The sequence below is a fragment of the Mobula hypostoma genome, chromosome 4 (genome assembly GCF_963921235.1).
Source record: "Mobula hypostoma chromosome 4, sMobHyp1.1, whole genome shotgun sequence".
In the NCBI taxonomy this organism is placed as follows: domain Eukaryota; kingdom Metazoa; phylum Chordata; class Chondrichthyes; order Myliobatiformes; family Myliobatidae; genus Mobula; species Mobula hypostoma.
This window is the reverse complement of record NC_086100.1, coordinates 822,798-841,544: the sequence shown is the minus strand read 5'-3', so window position 1 is coordinate 841,544 and position 18,747 is coordinate 822,798. Positions and strand designations below refer to the sequence as shown.

The 18,747-nt window shown below is 42.3% G+C and overlaps 1 protein-coding gene across 2 annotated transcripts in view; it reads left to right on the top strand.

Moving 5' to 3' along the window:
• Positions 1–18,747, top strand: part of mynn (myoneurin) — a 467,776-nt gene that overhangs the window by 156,242 nt on the left and 292,787 nt on the right. For both annotated transcript variants that reach the window (XM_063045225.1, XM_063045221.1), the window contains exons 9-10: positions 978–1,115; positions 12,335–12,409. In XM_063045225.1, coding sequence (XP_062901295.1) covers positions 978–1,115; positions 12,335–12,409 — 213 coding nt within the window. The remainder of the gene's footprint in view (positions 1–977; positions 1,116–12,334; positions 12,410–18,747) is intronic.

The following is an 18,747-nucleotide window of genomic DNA, read 5'->3' as shown; positions in this document are numbered from 1 at the left end:
TTCCCCCAAGTCATCAAACTCCTCAATACCCAGAGCCTGGACTGACACCAATTTACTGCCCTCTACTGTGCATATTGTCTTGTTTATTACTTATTGTAATGCCTGCACTGTTTTGTGCACTTTATGCAGTCCTGGTTAGGTCTGTAGTCTAGTGTAGTTTTGTATTGTTTTACGTAGTTCAGTGTAGTTTTTGTATTGTTCATGTAGCACCATGGCCCTGAAAAACATTGTCTCGTTTTTACTGTGTACTGTACCAGCAGTTATGGTCGAAATGACAATAAAAAGTGACTTGACTTGACTTGACTTGATCTTTAATTTGAAGAACCTTTAACTTTTTTCAGATTTCCAGCATTTACAGAACTTTTAATTTGCATGTAATAATGAGTGGCTGTTTAAGCTCTGAAATTAAGACATTTAGCTTCAACGAACAAGCAAATAGTGAGCCTCCAACTCTCCATTTGTGGTCGTTATGAAGACATCTGCCAAGCTGTAAGAGTGCACCTAAAGAGCTGGATATTCTTGTATTGTTCAGCTGATGGCTGGTGTTTAAGATCTTGGCTGCGTCTTTGCCACAACCACCATGGCAGAGTTTATTTCTGGAAGAGTAGTGCCTACTTTACCTCCCCAGCCACATTGGTGCTTAACTCTGGACAATGGTGTGGGAGGTGAAGACATAAGAGGGGTGCCCTTAGTAGAGGAGCATGTGAGAGAGGGTTTGGGAGTTTGGGTTATGTTTAAAAGGCATTTAGAACAGCACAGGAACAGGCAGGGAGTGGAGGGATGTGGATCATATGCAAGCAGATGGGATTCGTTTAGTTTGGTGTCATTGTCAGCATAGGCATGGCAGGCCAAATAGCCTGTTCCTGTGCTGTATTGTTCTATGATTGGGGAGGTGTAGATGAAAGCACTATAGTCTCTGGGCTTCCTGTGGCACTGTGAGGTATTGCGTGTTTAATGCAGGATTCTTTTATCTCCAGTTATAGACTGCGGGACTCCACGGCCCCTGGAGGACGGGTTCGTCATGTTCCATTCAAAGGACAACCTCACTCTTTTTGGGAGTCAGATCAACTACTCATGCCAGGCCTTATTTTATCGAATGGAGCCTGAACTTAACAGTAAGTACATCAGTCACCAGTCGATGGTGCAGTGTGTGGCTGGAGCACTGGGGCTCCACAATAACATATTGGTTATTCCAACACAATTGCAGCTCGGGCCATTGGAGTTCTAAGTTCAATTCTGGCATGCTCTGTAAGGAATTTATACATTCCTTATGTGTGGCTGTGTGTTTCCACTGGGTGCTCCAGTTTTCTGCCAATAGGTTGAGTGAGCTTGGCCTTTTCTCCTTGGAGCGATGGAGGATAAGAGGTAACCTGACAGAGGTGTAGAAGATGATGAAAGGTATTGATCATGTGGATAGCCAGAGGCTTTTTCCCAGGGCTAAAATGGCTAACATGAGAGGGCATAGTTTTAAGGTCCTTGGAAGTAGGTACAGAGGAGATGTCAGGGATAAGTTTTTTTTATGCAGAGAGTGATGAGTGCGTGGAATGGGCTGCCGGCAACAGTGGTAAGGATAGACACAATAGGGTCTTTTAAGAGACTCTTAGGTAGGTACATGAAGCTTAGAAAAATAGAGGGCCATACGGTAGGGAAATTCTAGGCAGTTTCTAGAGTAGGTTACATGGTCAGCACAACATTGTGGGCCGAAGGGCCTGCAATGTGCTGTAGATTTCTATGTTCTATGTTCACTAATCACCTCCTAGTGTACCACAGTAGTCGACCAGCCTCTCTGTGCCCCAAAAGGCCACCAGCCCCACCCTGGAGTGTAATAGCCAATGAGCTGGAGCCCCCATTTTATCTTGTACACTGACTCTTAAATATGATGAACCAGGTGAGTGATGTTACCTGACCTGTCAGGAATTAGGTGCAGCATTCTTAACTATTAACAGTACAAGTGTCACTTTCCTTTGTGAGCAGGTAATCCAAGGCAATCGAAATCAATTCCCAGCACAGTCTGACTGTACCTTGCTGAAAAACATCTTTCCATTGTAATAGCCCTCTTACCAACCAACATGGGCAAAGTGTTCATTGTGGTGGCATACATACGGCACCACGTATCAGCCACACCTTCCTGTGGAAACAATGGGTAAGCCTAGAGACTGCATGTCCCTAAGTGCCTTTCAGCTTCCAACAAGTGCCCAGCCGCACAACGCCATTTGCCAAAGACACAACCATCCCAGGATACTGTTCCTGCTCACACTTGCCATCCGCCATGCACCTTGTACCTCGGCTCAACATACCACCTGCGCCTACACTCCCTGTCAGGTGGGGAAATCACTTTAAGAGTCAGGACTTTCAAATTAAACAAAGAATATGTAGGGAAATACCAGCCCTTCATCAGGGCTATTAAGGCTCAAATCCTTTAAAGCACGTGTGGGCATGTGGCCAAGTGGTTAAGGCATTGGACTAGCGACTTGAAGGTCGTGAGTTCGAGCCCCAGCCGAGGGAACGTGTTGTGTCCTTGAGCAAGGCACTTAATCACACACTGCTCTGCAACGACACTGGTGCCAAGCTGTATGGGTCCTAATGCCCTTCCCTTGGACAACATCAGTGTCGTGGAGAGGGGAGACTTGCAGCACGGGCAACTGATGGTCTTCCATACAACCTTGCCCAGTACTGCACCCTGGAGAGTGAAGACTTTCCAGGCGCAAGATCCATGGTCTCGCAAGACTAACAGATGCCTTTAAAGCTGTTATCATACTCTGGGTTGAATTCAAGCACTCCCTCCTTTCTCCTCCAAAACAGAAAGCCAAAATCTGAGAAGCCAGGTAATTTCCCCCAGCAGTCTTTCCTTCGTCATCAAAGAGATCGTTATCAGTGGCACCCCAATGTGATATAGTCAGGACTCTTCATACAAATTCAGCAATCTGAACCATTTATCCAGTGTGCAAATTCAAATGCCAACCACAGGATCTCCCACTACAAACTGCATCCATCACTTCATCATTCTGTAATGCAGGGAGATTCAAATGAAGGCTGTAAGAAATAAAGTCATTCAATTCAATGCACTTGCTCCTGATTAGTCACCGGGTGTTTAGAAAACACAAAAACAATAGGAATACAAGAATTGCACCCCAAATGCTCAGTTCCTTCTGAAATGTGAGTATCTCATATCTGGAATAAAGTTGCTCAAATTTCTACCAAAATTCAACTCAAATTTCATATGGCCTCTATGAAAAATGAATCATCCCTAAAACCACTTACAAAAAACATGGGGAAACAAGTAACAGATTAAGACAATAAACACATAACAGATTTTAAAAAACAAGAAACAACGTAACTACTAAATAAACACAAGAAACAAAAGTCCTGCTGAAGGGTCCTGAAATGTCAACTACTCTTTTCCATAGATGCTGCCTGGCCTGCTGAGTTCCTCCAGCATTTTTGTGTGTTTACATCCGTTAGTCCCGTGAGACCATGGATTTGCACCTTTGAAGGTTTCCAGGGCGCGGGCCTGGGCAAGGTTGTATGGAAGACCGGCAGTTGCCCATGCTGCAAGTCTCCCCTCTCCACGCCACCGATGTTGTCCAAGCTTGGCACCAGTGTCGTCGCAGAGCAATGTGTGGTTAAGTGCCTTGCTCAAGGACACAACATGCTGCCTCAGCTGAGGCTCGAACTAGCGACCTTCAGATCACTAGACCAACGCCTTAACCACTTGGCCACGCACCAAGAAACAAAGTCACTTAGATCACAAAGCACAAAGGCCCACACACACACTAGCCAAGCCAACAGACACATGTGGCCACACCTCACAATACTCAGCATTCAAATCATTCACACTCTATTTACAGGGAAGAGAGATGTAGGTCGAATGACCCCTTCCCTACAACAATGAGACTCAAATGTACTAACCACCTCAATTCCCACTGCTGGCAAACGTTAGCTGATTTCCTTTGCAGGGAACTCTAAGTGAAATGCAAGGACTCTGGCAGAGAACAAAAGGAACCCTTACCTGCAGAGGACTTGAACAATGACCCTTCCCCCTCAGCAGCCTCCCTTCCTTGCTCCACCTGACACTATTCCACGTTGCATAGAGGGTGAGGGTTGGAACCCCACTTACGTGCTCCTCCGGAACGCCAGCTTTAAGCAACGCTAAAAGCATTTCTCTACAGGACATGTGAGATCCCCCACTCCCTATCTGCTTATCTAACTTCCATACTTGGCTACACGCACTCTTTTCCACATATTCTGAATCCTGTAATAATTGAATTGCTGTACCTATAGGATGACCAACAGCTGGCGATATTAAAGACAGCACTACCCCTTTTATTGGGAAAAGTTCTTCGTAACCAACTGTTCCACCATTTCAGAAGTTAATTCAGTATTCTCTGGTGGGCTATCACTATTGCGGTACATTTTCACTGGCATAGAACTTTAGTACCCACCACTAGTGTGCTGCACTCCTTTTAAATTCCACTCAGTAAAAGTGGGATACCAAGTTTAACTGCTGCCATTACCCGAATCCATAGTGATGCATTACACTCAGGGGGAGCAAACAGTGTTGTCAGGGCATTATTGACTGCATGTTGGGATGATAGGCTCCCACTTCTCTATTAGCAAGGCTCAATATGGTACCCCCCGCCCTTATCCCATAACCTCAATAATGGGCCAAAAACTCCCCAGCCATTTGTCTGCACCTACCCCCTAAACTCGCTAATTCCTTAGCGGAGAATACTCTGAGCTTTATAACCATATAACAATTACAGCACAGAAACAGGCCATCTCGGCCCTTCTAGTCCATGCCGAATGCTTACTCTCAACTTGTCCCACTGACCTGCACTCAGCCCATAACTCTCCATTCCTTTCCTGTCCATATAGCTGTCCGGTTTAACTTCAAACAACAACATCGAACCTGCCTCAACCACTTCTGCTTCAAGCTCGTTCCACACAGCCACCACTCTCTGAGTAAAGAAGTTCCCCCTCATGTTACCCCTAAACTTTTGCCCTTTAACTCTCAACTCATGTCCTCTTGTTTGAATCTCCCGCACTCTCAATGGAAAAAGCCTCTCCACGTCAACTCTATCTATTCCCGTCATAATTTTAAATACCTCTATCAAGCCCCCCCCCTCAACCTTCTATGCTCCAAAGAATAAAGACTCAACTTGTTCAACCTTTCTCTGTAACTTAGGTGATGAAACCCAGGCAACAGTCGAGTTAATCTTCTCTGTACTCTGTCTATTTTGTTGACATCTTTCCTATAATTCGGTGACCAGAGCTTTGTTGTCTGGAAGGCGTCCATTACATCATCCCTTGCACATTCCTGAGCTCCTCCAACTGAGAGGAAGAAGCTGCGGATCAACGCCCCCCCCACGCGGGTGTGGGAATGCATAATCACCGGCCTGGCCCCTACTGTTTTGGACAATCAAGAGAGAATACAGTCTACTTGAGGACTAAACTGAGGGGTCCACTCTACTCTCTCTCCCTCATTTTCATCATCCAGCCAAATATGCCCATCTCTCAGCCCCACAGTAGAATCATCACCCCATCTCAATATGGCTCAAACCTTAATGGGATGAGGTTTCCAGTAGGCCCTCCAAGCTGCCTCTAAGTTCTGTACTTTCATTAGCCAACAGGCTATCTGTATATCCGTATCTTCTAACTTTGTAGCTCTGCTCTGAGCCATCAATAGTGACTCACTCAGAATGAAACAGCGCAGACTGAGATCCTAAGACTTGCTATCATCTTATACTGATGGCAAAAAGCTAGAAAGCATCCTGCTGGCTGTCTTTTCTTCTGGGAAAACCTAATGTTTAAGTATAAGAACAATGTGATGTCCCATTTAAAACCCAGCGAAATCTAACTGGCCTGACCAATCTAACGGCATCCTGTAACCCATTGGTAAGTTAGTGAGACATCCAAAGCCTGCACTACTATCTGTCCACCCTGGGACTCTGCATTTCTCAAACAGAGGGTCCTGTCTTTTAAGGAAATGCATTTCTGCTCAAACAACCAGACTCAGCTCGCAGCCCCAAACGTTATGTTCAATCAGTTCTTGGGTCTGGCAAGTGACACAGAAAGCACTCTTTGTGAATGGGTATGTTAATCATTGATTTACACACAGTAAAAATTCAACCATTCATGTTGCCCGAGTTACAGACACTACAAACTGAATATTCAACTAACATACTTAGTTAAAAGTGCATGTACAATATACCTTCCCAATCGTTATATGCATCCTTGCCTTAAACAGAGGAAGAAGAGAGCAAGCCCCTTCCACTTGCTGTTGTATATACCCAGGATATTTGAAACTGGACACCAGGCAGCCATCCAACGGGAAAAGCAGCTGCAGTTTCTAAACTAACTAATGACAACAGAAGCGACTTTTGACAATCAGAATAAGGCATGCCCCTACAGGACAATAAGGCATGGGTGAGGTCTCACCTTGAGTATTGTGAACAGTTTTGGGCTCCTCATCTAAGAAAAGATGTGCTGCCATTGGACAGAGTTCAGAGGAGGTTCACAAGGATGATTCCGGGAATGAAAGGCTTCTCATACGAGGAATGTTTGATAGCTCTGGGTCTGTACTCGTTGGAATTTTGAAGGATGAAATCTTTCGAATGTTGAAAGGCCTAGACAGAGTAGATGTGGAAAGGATGATTCCCATAGTGGGGGCGTTCGCGTAAAACAGAGATGCGGAGAAATTTCTTTAGCCGGAGGGTGGTGAATTTGTGGAATTTGTTACCACAGGCAGCTGTAGAGGCCAGGTCGTTGGGTGTATTTAAGGCAGTGCTTGATTGGACAAGGCATCAAAGGTTACGGGGAGAAGGCCAGGGCAGTAGGGCTGAGGAGGGGAAAAAAGCATCAGCGTGACTGAATGGCGGTGCAGATGCCCCTTAATCCTGAAGCTGTTCACTCTTATCCTAGACTCCCCCACCATGGGAAACATCCTTTCCTCATCTACTCTGTCTACCACTCAGCCACTCATTCATCTTCCTGTTCTGACCATTCCCAGCTTATTGCACCGGGGTAATCCGGAGATGACCACCTGGGAGGTCCTGCTCTTCAGCCGCCTTCCTAACTCCCTAAATTTACAGCACAGAACCTCTACCCCTCCCCTGCCTACGTCGTTGGTACCAATCTGTACAACGACCTCTGGCTGCTCACTTTTCCCTTCAAGAACGTTCTGCAATCACTCAGAGACATCGTGGGCCCTAGCACTCGCAAGGCAACACACTATCCTGGCATATCTTTTACTGCTGCAGGATCTCCTATCTGTCTCCCTGACTATCAAGTCCTCTATGAGTATTGTGCTGCCTGACTTCACCCTACTGCACTCAAAGCTGCTGCGCCGGTTGGCTCTGTGGGTAAGAAGGCATACGGTGCATTGGCCTTCATCAACCGTGGGTTTGAGTTTAAGAGCCGAGAGGTGATGTTGCAGCTATATAGGACCCTGGTCAGACCCCACTTGGAGTACTGTGCTCAGTTCTGGTCGCCTCACTACAGGAAGGATGTGGAAACCATAGAAAGGGTGCAGAGGAGATTTACAAGGATGTTGCCTGGATTGGGGAGCATGCCTTATGAGAATAGGTTGAGTAAACTTGGCCTTTTTTCCTTGGAGCGACAGAGGATGAGAGGTGACCTGATAGAGGTGGACAAGATGATAAGAGGCATTGATCATGTGGATAGTCAAAAGCTTTTTTCCGGGGCTGAAGTGGCGAACACAATAGGGCATAGATTTTAGGTGCTTGGAAGTAGTCACAGAGGAGATGTCAGGGGTAGGTTTTTTACACAGAGCGTGGTGAGTGCGTGGAATAGGCTGCCGGTGATGGTGGTGGAGGCGGATACAATAGGGCCTTTGAAGAGACTCCTGGACAGGTACATGGAGCTTAGATAAATAGAGGGCTATGGGTAAACCTAGGTAATTTCTAAAGTAAGTACATGTTCGGCACAGCATTGTGGGCCAATGGGCACTGACTTCTTTCTCCCTTTACCCTTCTCAGTCTTCACCCATCTACTCCCTGAATTCTGCACTCTAGGTGTAACCACCTGCTCAAAAGTCCTATCTATCAATTCCTCTGCCTCCTGGATGACCGTCGGTTCATCCAACTGCAGCTCCAGCTCCTCAGTGTAGTCTTTCAGGAGCTGGAGTTGGCTGCATTCCCGCAGGTGTAGTCACCAGGGAGACTTTCAGGATCCATGAATTCCCACATCCTACAGGAGGAGCATTCCACTGCCATATCTGCCATCCTGCTTGTACTGTACAATGGGTAACCAAGACCAAATCAGCAATAACTAAAGGAAAAACCTACCCTTCTTACCTGTTTCTTTGGCCTCAGCCTCTTCTCGTTGAAGCTGCTCGAGTCAAAGCCTCTGAGTTCCCACTCTGACTGTAGCCCCCACTCCAATGATAGCCACTCTGCTGGACCCTTTCTCTCTTTTATGGTTTAAAAAACAAGAAAAACCCCCACGCAAGGAGAAGAACTCACCACGTTTGTTGGAGCTCTGCCTGCCTTCTGTTGCTGTCGATGCCACTGATGCTTCCTGCACCTGCCCTCTGGCTACTGTTTTTAAGAAAACCCTCCACGCAAGGAGAAAGAACTCACGACTTTCGTTGGAGCTCTGCCTGCCTTCCACTGCCGCTGATGCCTCTGAGATTACCTACACTTGTGCACTAGCTACTGTTTTTAAGAAAAAAACCCATGTAAGGAGAAATAGCTTACTGCATTTGGTGGTGCTCCACCTGCCTTGCACTGCTGTCGATGTCGCTGATATTTCTCGCGCCTGCACACTGGCTGCTGATTTTGATAAAGGACCCCACGCAAGGAGAAAGAACTCACTGCATTTGGTGGTGCTCCATCTGCCTTACAATGCCTCTGATGTTTCCCGCGCCTGCACACTGTACTGTTTTTAGGAAAAAACCCCCATGCAAAGCGAAAGAACTGACTGCGTTTAGTTGTGCACCCTTTAGAATACTTCTTCCTTTTTCAGATGTATATATCCTGTGACTTCCGAGTTGCTTACAGAAATTTCAGCCATTGCTGCAATGCCGCTCTCCCTGTTAGTGTTGTTTTCTAATCAGTTTTGGCCAACTCTTCCCTCGTGCCTCTTTAATTCCCTTTACTCCACTGTAATACTGATACATCTGACTTTAGCTTGTCCTCAAATTTCAAGGTGAATTCAATAATAATATTATGATCACTTGCCCCATGGATCCTTTTACCTTAGACTATCTAATCAATTCTACTTCATTGCACAACACCCAGTGCAGAATAGCTGGTCCCCTAGTGGGCTCAACAATGAGCTGCTCTAAGAAGCCATTTCTTAGGAATTCCCCCTCCTGGGATCCAGCACAAACCTGATTTTCCCAATCTACCTGTATATTGAAATACCCAGGACTATTGTAACATTACCCTTCTATCTCCCGTTTTAATTTGTAGACCACTTCCTGTTTGGAGGTCTGTATATAACCCAATTAGGGTTTTTTTACCCTTGCAGTAAACTTCCGGTTTGGTCGCCAGCCGCTCAACCATGGTTTTCCGTCGGGCACCAGATGCTCAGAGAGATTCGGCGGGGAGTGGGCACCTGGCGCTTGGCACCATAGGAAACATTATCTCCGTATCCACCCTCTCTAATCCTTTCAACATTCAGTAGGTTTCAATGAGATCCCCCCTCATTCTTCTAAATTCCAGTGAGTACAGCCCCAAAGCTGCCAAACCCTCTTCATATGTTAACCCCTTCATTCCCAGAATCACCCTCGTGAACCTCCTCTGGACTCTGTCCAATGTCAACATATCTTTTTTGAGATATGGGGCCCAAAACTGTTGACGATAATCCAAGGGTCTCTGACGAAGGGTCTCGGCCTGAAACGTCGACTGTACCTCTTCCTAGAGATGCTGCCTGGCCTGCTGTGTTCACCAGCAACTTTGATGTGTGTTATCTGAATTTCCAGCATCTGCAGAATTCCTCGTGTTTGCGACAATAATCCAAGTGTGGCCTGACTAGTGTCTTACAAAGGCTCAGCATAATCTCCTTGCTTTTATATTCTATTCTCCTTGAAATTAATGTCAACATTGTATTTACCTTCTTTACCACAGACTCAACCTGTAAATTAACTTACTGGGAGCCTTGCATGAGGATTCCGAAGTCCGTCTGCACCTCTGATGTTTGAACTTTCACCCCAATTTAGATAATAGTCCGCACTATTGTTCCTTTTACCAAAATACATTATCATACATTTCCCAATACTGTATTCCATCTGCCATTTTTTTGCCCATTCTTCCAATTTGTCTAAATCCTGCTGCAATCACATTGCTTCCTCAGCACTACCTACCCCTCCACCTATCTTTGTATCATCCGCAAACTTTGCCACAAAGCCATTGATTCCACTATCTAAATCACTGACAAACATTGTGAAAAATAGTGGTCCCCCGACCCCCTGAGGTTCACCACTAGTCACTGGCCGCCAACCAGAAAAGGCCCCTTTTATTCCCACTCACTGCCTCCTGCTTGTTAGCCATTCCACTATCCATGCCAGTATCTTTCCTGTAAAGTCATTGGATTTTGTTTTTTTAAGCAGCCTCATGTGTGGCATCTTATCAAATGCCTTCTGAAAATCCAAGTAAATGACATCCACTACCTCTCCTTTGTCCACCCTGCTTGTTACTTCCTCGAAGAACTCTAACAGATTGGTCAGGCAAGATTTCCTTTCACAGAGACAATACTGACTTTGACTTATTTTATCATTAGTCTCCAAGTACCTCGTAATCTCATCCTTAATAATAGACTCCAACACTTACACAACCACTGAGGTTAGGCTAACTGGCTATAAGTTTTTTTCTCTTGCCTTCCCCTCTTCTTAAAGAGTGGAGAGCAATCTTCCAGTCCTCCGGGATCATGCCAGAATCAAGTGATTCTTGAAAGATCATGACCAATGCATGTGTTATCTCTTCAGCAACCTCTCTCAGGACTCTAGGATGTAGTCCATCTGGCCCAGGTGACTTATCCAGCTGCTACCATCTGGGAAGCGGTACCACAGCATAAAAGCCTGGACCAAGAGGCTCCAGGACAGCTTCCTCCACCAGGCCATCACGCTGATGAAATCATGCTGATTTGAGTGTAATCTATTATTACATTGACTGTTCTATTATAAATTACTATGATTGCACATTGCACATTTAGATGGAGAAGTAATGTAAAGATTTTTAGACTTCATGTATATGAAGGATGTAAGAAATAAAGTCAATTCAATTCAATTCAATTCCACCTTAAGACCTTTGAGTTTGCCTAGCACTTTTTCCCTTGTAATAGCAATGACACTCACTCCTGCTCCCTGACACTCACGGACTCTGGCATACTGTTAGTGTCTCCATCATTCTTCTAATGAGGATCCTCCCTCATTCTTCTGAACTCCAGTGAGTACAGGCCAGAGCCATCAGTCACTACTCATACATTAACCCTTTCATTCTCCAGACAATTTTCATAAACCACCTCCAGACCCTCTCATGGAACATTTAAGCTCTTAGAAGAGGTTGGATTTGTTTCTGTTGAAGTGAAGGAGGCTGAAGGGGGGAATCCAGTTGATGTTTGCAGAATTATGAGAAGCATCTTGAGTCATAGAAAAGTAAAGCACAGAAACAGGCCCTTCAGCCCATTTACTCCATGCCAAAACCATTTAAACTGCCTACTTCCATCAGCCTGCACCAGGACCATAGCCCTCCATTTCTTACTATCCATGTACCTATCCAAACTTCACTTAAATATTGAAATCAAGCACGCATGCACCACCTGTGGAATTAGCAGCCAATTCCACACTCTTATTACCCTGTGAGTAAAGAAATTGCCCCTCAAGTTCCCTTAAACTTTTCACTTTTTTCCTTTAACCTATGACCTCTGGTTGTAGTCACACCCAACATCAGTGAAAAAAGCCACTATAGACAGTTTACCCCCGAAGCAGATGTGGCACAGCTTGGGTAAAAAATAAGAAGATTAGAAAGAATTGTTGCTAGATTTTGTTTATCCAGAGGCACGTTCAGTCTGGAACACACTGTCTGAGATGGTGTTGGAGGAAGAGACTCTTGGCATTGTAAAAGTACTTATCTAGATGAACACTTGAATTACCATGGTATAAACGGGGAGAAAGTTCAGAAATCAGGGATGCAAAGGCACTTGGGAGTCCTTATCCACGATTCCCTAAAGGATAACATGTAAGTTGAGTTGGTGGTAAGGAAGACAAATGTAATGTTAGGATTAGAATGTCCAAGAGGAATGGTTTTGCTCTGTCCTCTTTGTGTACTATATTCTACAGTGTTAGTCTAATTTCAATACTGTTTTTCTCCAGGTACATACACCTGTATGGAGAACAGCTTTTGGGTGAATGATGAATTGGGTACCGATCTCCCTACCTGTTATCCAGGTAAGGCTGCTCTTGGGCATGTTTCTGCTCTTGGGCATGTTTTTGCTCTTGGCTGACCTCTGTCAGTAACCAAACAGTTACAGTGGATTCCGGTTCATTGGAACACTTCGGAACCAGTACATTTTGGCCCAATTAAGTGGCTGCCCCAATAAGCTGAAGTTTCATGGGAAGTTAAAAGATATGAAAAAAACAAACTGAATAACAAATTGTGTATTTAAATGAAATACAGAACAAATTGGAACACTACTGACACTACTACAGAACTATAAAACTGAGTATTAGTTCCTAATATTGATGGAGGAACTTATCGACGTCCCGTACTTTTGACTGTAAATTAACAAAATCAGCAGACCTAGTACAGATAATGAACTACCTTCATACAATGCTTTTCATGATTGCATCTTCCAAATCTTCATTTTCATTGTAATATTCAAGATAATTTTTGATTTTCAATTCTTGATGTAGCAGTGAAATTGTTGAATATTCACTCTCAGCCATTTCTGGAATCTCCAAACTTGAATGATTGAAGCCACAGTGAGCAAAACCGTTATGAATTGTCTTATTGCTTATTTCTTGTCAATTGTCAGTGACAAAGATATCTGTTTTTTGAACACAAAATTATGTAATTGATGCTATTTTAAAAATGTTTGCTGTAATATTGGTGTAGTGTGTAACGGCGACACGATGCACAACTGCCGCTAGTTAGAAACTGTTTAGCAACAGTCTCTTGTCCCAATTATACAGCACAGTGTCCTAAATAAACAAAGGGAATCCCGGCTTTTTTCTCCATTAGTTTTTGCTTTTTAAAAGTTGTCCCAAATAAGTGGCTGCCTTGATTAACTGATGGCTCAATTAACCGGACTCTACTGTATTCTTTTCAAATCTTTTTATTATTATATTATTCAAAAAAGATACACAAGTACATCGAAGTAACAACACTTACAATGTCTCAAGGAGAAAAATCATTATCTTAAAGATTAGGAAATTTTGTGATAATAAAAAAACCCTACTGAGCAGAAAAAGTGGAAAAAAAACCCATTAGGTGTACAACCCCTGAGCTATACATCATACAAAAAGCTTCTAGAAGTAAACATCAAACCGCCAGCAATAAAGAAAAATATACCAAAACAATTTACAATTAGATCGTGGAGAAAATCTATCAATTAGCTCGAATGATAATAATGATCAAATGAGCCCCATCTTTTCTCAAAATCAAATAAAGGTTCAAAGGTTCGACTTCTAATTTTCTCCAAACTAAGACATAACATCACTTGAGAGAATCATTGTGACAAAGTAGGAGCTGATAGATCCTTCCACTTCAACAAAGTGCCCCTCCTAGCTATCAATGTAACAAATGCAATAACATGTTGTTCAGACACATAAATACTATGGATATTTTGAGGAATTATTCCAAAAAGCACAGTTAATTTGTTAGGTTGTAGATTAATTTTAAGTGCTTTAGAAATTGTCGAAAAAACTGACTTCCAGAACTGTTCCAGTATAGAACAAGACCAAAACATATGTGTCAGTATAGCTATCTCAGTTTTACATCTATCACAATAACTATCAACGTTAGGAAATATTTTAGAGAGTCTCTCCTTCGTCAAATGGTAACAATGTACAATTTTGAATTGAATCAGTGAATGACTAGCATAGATCAAAGAAGTGTTAACCAGCTTCAGAATCCGCATACAATCCTCCGTCATAAAAGTCAAATTGAGTTCCTTTTCCCAATCCTGTTTAATCTTAAATAAAGGACGCTTATCCCATTGTAATAATAAATTATAAATTCTTCCAATAGAACCCTTCATCAAAGGGTTCATACTCATAATAATATCTAACAGGTCAGCCTCCAGTATAAAAGGAACATTACTTAAAAATTTTTGTAGGAAATGTCTAACTAGAAGGTATTGTAAAAAGTGTGAGTATGAAAGAGAATATTTATCAACTAATTGTTCAAAAGACACCAATCTATCTTCTTTAAATAAATGCAAAAAAGAATTAATACCTCTATTTTTCCAAAGTAAAAAAACTGGATCACTCAAAGAAGGCTTAAAAAAGTAATTTCGATAAATTAACCTACAAAGTTTAAATTTATCCCCTGTAATTAATTTGGATGTACCCCCTGTATCATTAAAAAGAAAAAATTCTTTTATCAATAAAACTGACTAAGTCAGAGTTTTGCAGTAATGTCTGAGACATGTGCCATGGTGGATGGGCAAGAATGACATCATCAAGTTCAAAGGATAAACTCAGAGGCGCATGTTCAGATATAGCAATAGCGTCATATTCACAATTTTTAACACTAGCCAAAAAGTGGAGATCGATTATAATATAATCAATCCTCGAATATTTTTATAGATATGTGTAAAGAAGGAATATTCTCTGTTATCGGGATGCAGATGTCTCCATAATTCGATCAATCCAAAATCAATCAAAAAGGAGTTAATAAGTGACGTGGAACGATTTGGAAGTCGCTGATTGGTTGAGCTCTTGTCAATCATAGGATTTAAACAACAGTTAAAATCCCTGCCCATTATCAACATATATTCATTTAAATCAGGCAGTAAAAAAGAGGGATCATCTAAGTTAGGACCATACAGACTGACCAAAACAACTTTTCTGTTACAGATCACTCATTTAACAATTAAAAATCTACAAATAGAATCTGATTCAATATCCTCTTGAATAAATATATTAGATTTAATAAAGATAGACACGCCTTTAGTTTTACTCTGAGAGCTAGAGTGGAATTGCAAGCCTCTCCACCATCTAAAAAATCTATTTTGTTCTCCCTCCCTGATATGTGTCTCCTGAGCAAAAATTATATCAGACTGGATTCGATCAATAATTTTAAAAGTCTTTTTTCGTTTGATAGGATGATTCCAACCATGTACATTCCAACTTATTACATTAATCTATTTAAATACCATACTATAATTTTATTCTACTTTACACATGCGCAGAGCACATACCAATACGGGATGATCAAAATTGGTGGCAATGAAGAATACAACCACATAAAAAACGCATATGCTCCGGAACCACTCAATGGGAAAAAACTCACCCCCCCGGAAGCCCGAAAAAAAGGCAAACAATCTATGATAGAAACAAAGCCAAGGACCACTCTGTCTGTATTTTCTTTCCCTCCCCCTAGTTAGTAAAAAATAAAGTGACCATGTAAGAAAGACGATAAAGTCTCAACAAAGGAAAGTATTTACATTCCATCATCGATTAAACAAGAAAGAATGAAAATAATGTTATCTCTTAGAGAGAAAAACCAGCACCATCTTTAAGTTTAACATTAAATCCCTAGAAAAACTTTAATTTTGGTTATAAGACACTATAATAAAACAGAAAAAAAGTTAATAGTATATTTAACCCAACTAAATTTTCAAAAATACTAATTAATAATATCATAAGTAATAAAACCCTTCCAAATACATATATAAAAAGAAACCCTATTAGTAGGAAAAAACTACCAGTTAGTTAATTAAGGAAGAAACAAAACCAGGTATTAGGTTAAAGAAACAAATCCCTTTATCTTCTTTTCTCAGTCGGATGTCCAAATAACCATTTAAACAGTCATACTTGAACCATAAATCCTCTTTCCAAAAGAAAACCAATAATATGCAATAATGAACAAATCTCCTTATCTTCTTTTATTAGTGTCTCAATGGAATATCCAAGTAACCTTCATAAATCTTCTTTTGGAAATGCGAATAATATACAGATTACCATTGCCTCCCTCGGATAATCTTCATAAAAGCAGAGCTCAGACTCCTTAAGTCTAAAAGCTCTCTGTTTTCTTGCCTGTCGCATTATTTGACCTTTAATTTTAAAGTGATGAAAACAAACCAGAACAGATCTTGGTTTATTTGGATCCTTAAATTTGGAAGTAAATGCTCTGTGTGCTCTTTCTATCGCAGGCGGCTGTGATAAAATGGTAGGAAATAAAGTATGAAAAAGCTTACCAGAGTAAGCAGTTAAATCTCCATCTTCAGCTCCCTCTTGCAGCCCAACAATTCGTATATTCTTTCGACAAGACCTAGTTTCCAGGTCTATAATCTTATTTTGATATATTTCCAAACGGGTTGTAGCTTAGTCAACTTGAATTCCTCTTCATGTGTAATAACTTGAGTTTCCAAGTCTTTAAGTTTTCCCAGGAATGACTTCATTTCATTACTAAAACAACAGGAATTCTGCAGATGCTGGAAATTCAAGCAACACACATAAAAGTTGCTGGTGAACGCACTTCCTGACGAAGGGTCTCGGCCTGAAATGTCGACTGCACCTCTTCCTAGAGATGCTGCCTGGCCTGCTGCGTTCACCAGCAACTTTTATGTCATTTCATTACTATTCTTTTCCAGTTGGTCTTTAATTGATCCATTCTGGTCTTTAATTGAATTCAGTGTCTGATCGATATCTTCAGCCCATGGTGGCATTTCATCAGATCTTTCCTTTGGCATCTTTCCTTTTCCATTACTTTTATCACTAGGTTCAGACAGGTTCTTCTCACTCCTCGTAGACATAGACATATTATTCTCCCTCAAGAATCAGCAAACAAAAATTTTAAATTCGAAGTTTAAACTAGGGGGAGAGAAAGGAAACTAAGAGCACTACAAAATTGCTGCTATTCCATTTGCAGACAGGGGCGGTCTCCTCTAGTGTATTGTATATTGTCAGCTGTGTGCCATCCCTTAATATGAAATCAAGGGAAGGGCGTTCAGGGCTTGAAATGTGCATTTAGAAACTCTGTTTGTAAAGTCCAGCCATAGAGTGATGAAAACAAACAAAATATTAAAAAATGCTGGAGTATTTAGCAGGTGAGACAGCGTCTGTAGAGGGAAATGGATAGCTAGCGCTTCTGGTCAAGACCCTTCATGTGGACTGAAGGATAGAGGGGAGTTAGCCATTATAAAGGTGAATGGAAGGGGTGGAGCAAGAGCTGGCAAGAGATATGTGGATCCGAGTCAGAAGTGTGTGTTGGAACTGGGAAGAGTGGGAATAGTGATAGAGATGGGGAGGTGATGGGTGAAACCAGGTCAGCAGGGGTAACAGGCAGGTGGAGGAGGGGAGAGTGGGGATACTGAGAGAGGCTGAGAGGCGATGGGTGAATCCAAGTCAGCAGGGGTAACAGGCAGGTGGAGGAGGGAAGAGTGGGAATAGTGACAGAGCCCGGGAAGTGATGGGCGGATCTGGAGGAGGAGAGTGATAGGCACATGGAGAAAGTGTGAATAGTGATGCGGGCTGAGAGGTGAAGGGGGTAGTGGTGGGTAGATGGATGAGGGAGTGTGGGAATAATGACAGAGACTGTGAGGTGAAGGGTGGAGGTGACAAAGGGCTGCAGATGGTGAGGTCTAATTGACGAGCAAGGTGGAACAAGGGAGGTAGAGAGGGGAGATTACAGGAGGGTAAGGAGGAAATATAATGGAAGGGTGTTGTGGGCATACGTATGTCATGCGAGCTGTCTTTCTTAATCAGACCATCTTAATGCTAAGATTAATCCCTTTTTCAGAAGGTGCACTGGGAGTCAAAGTTTATAATGTCAAAGCTGAACCATTGTCTTTTTAATTATATTGTGGCCACATAGCCTACCATTTAATAGTTTTTTCATGTGATCACCACATCTCACTCATCCTTACAGTCTTCACAATCTCATTGTTGACTAAACATTTCATCCCTGTTATTCAAAATGTTACACACACTTTGCCAAGTTAGGTTCCATCTGCTATTCTCTTTCCCACCCCTCTGCCTCAGTCAATACTCTTGCCTCTATGCCAACAGTATGACAGTGCTTCTAACTCTGGATCTACACCTTGCTGTTCTAACATTCTTGTTAAGCGTTTACCTATCCCTTTCGTCCAAATTGCCATCTTTTACACCCAAGGTTCTTTCAGAAGTCAGCAAAGAGGCATAAAACTTGTTGTTTCATGATTGTTTCATTAAGCATTAATAGAACAAAGAGAGTTGAAAAATGGTCAGTTATAGAGGTCCATAAGTGAAGAGAGAGAAAAGCAAAAATAGATGGTGCCACTGTGTGGTCAGTTCTTTTTAAACATATGGGGGGTGATGATAAGTTCATGGCCTAAGGTAGAAGGAGTCAATTTTAAAAAACCTAGCACTTTTATTTTTCAACATAGCACCCTCCTACATGTACACACTTAGTCCAGAGGTTGTGGAGCATACGGATCCCTTCTTTGTAGAAGTGGTCCACGGCAGGGGTGATTGATAAGTTCGTGGCCTAAGGTAGAAAGAGATGAGTTATTGACCTCAAACTTTCTGCATTATCACTCAAAGAGTTGAACTGCACGTGCATGTAACAAGAGTGTCTTGGA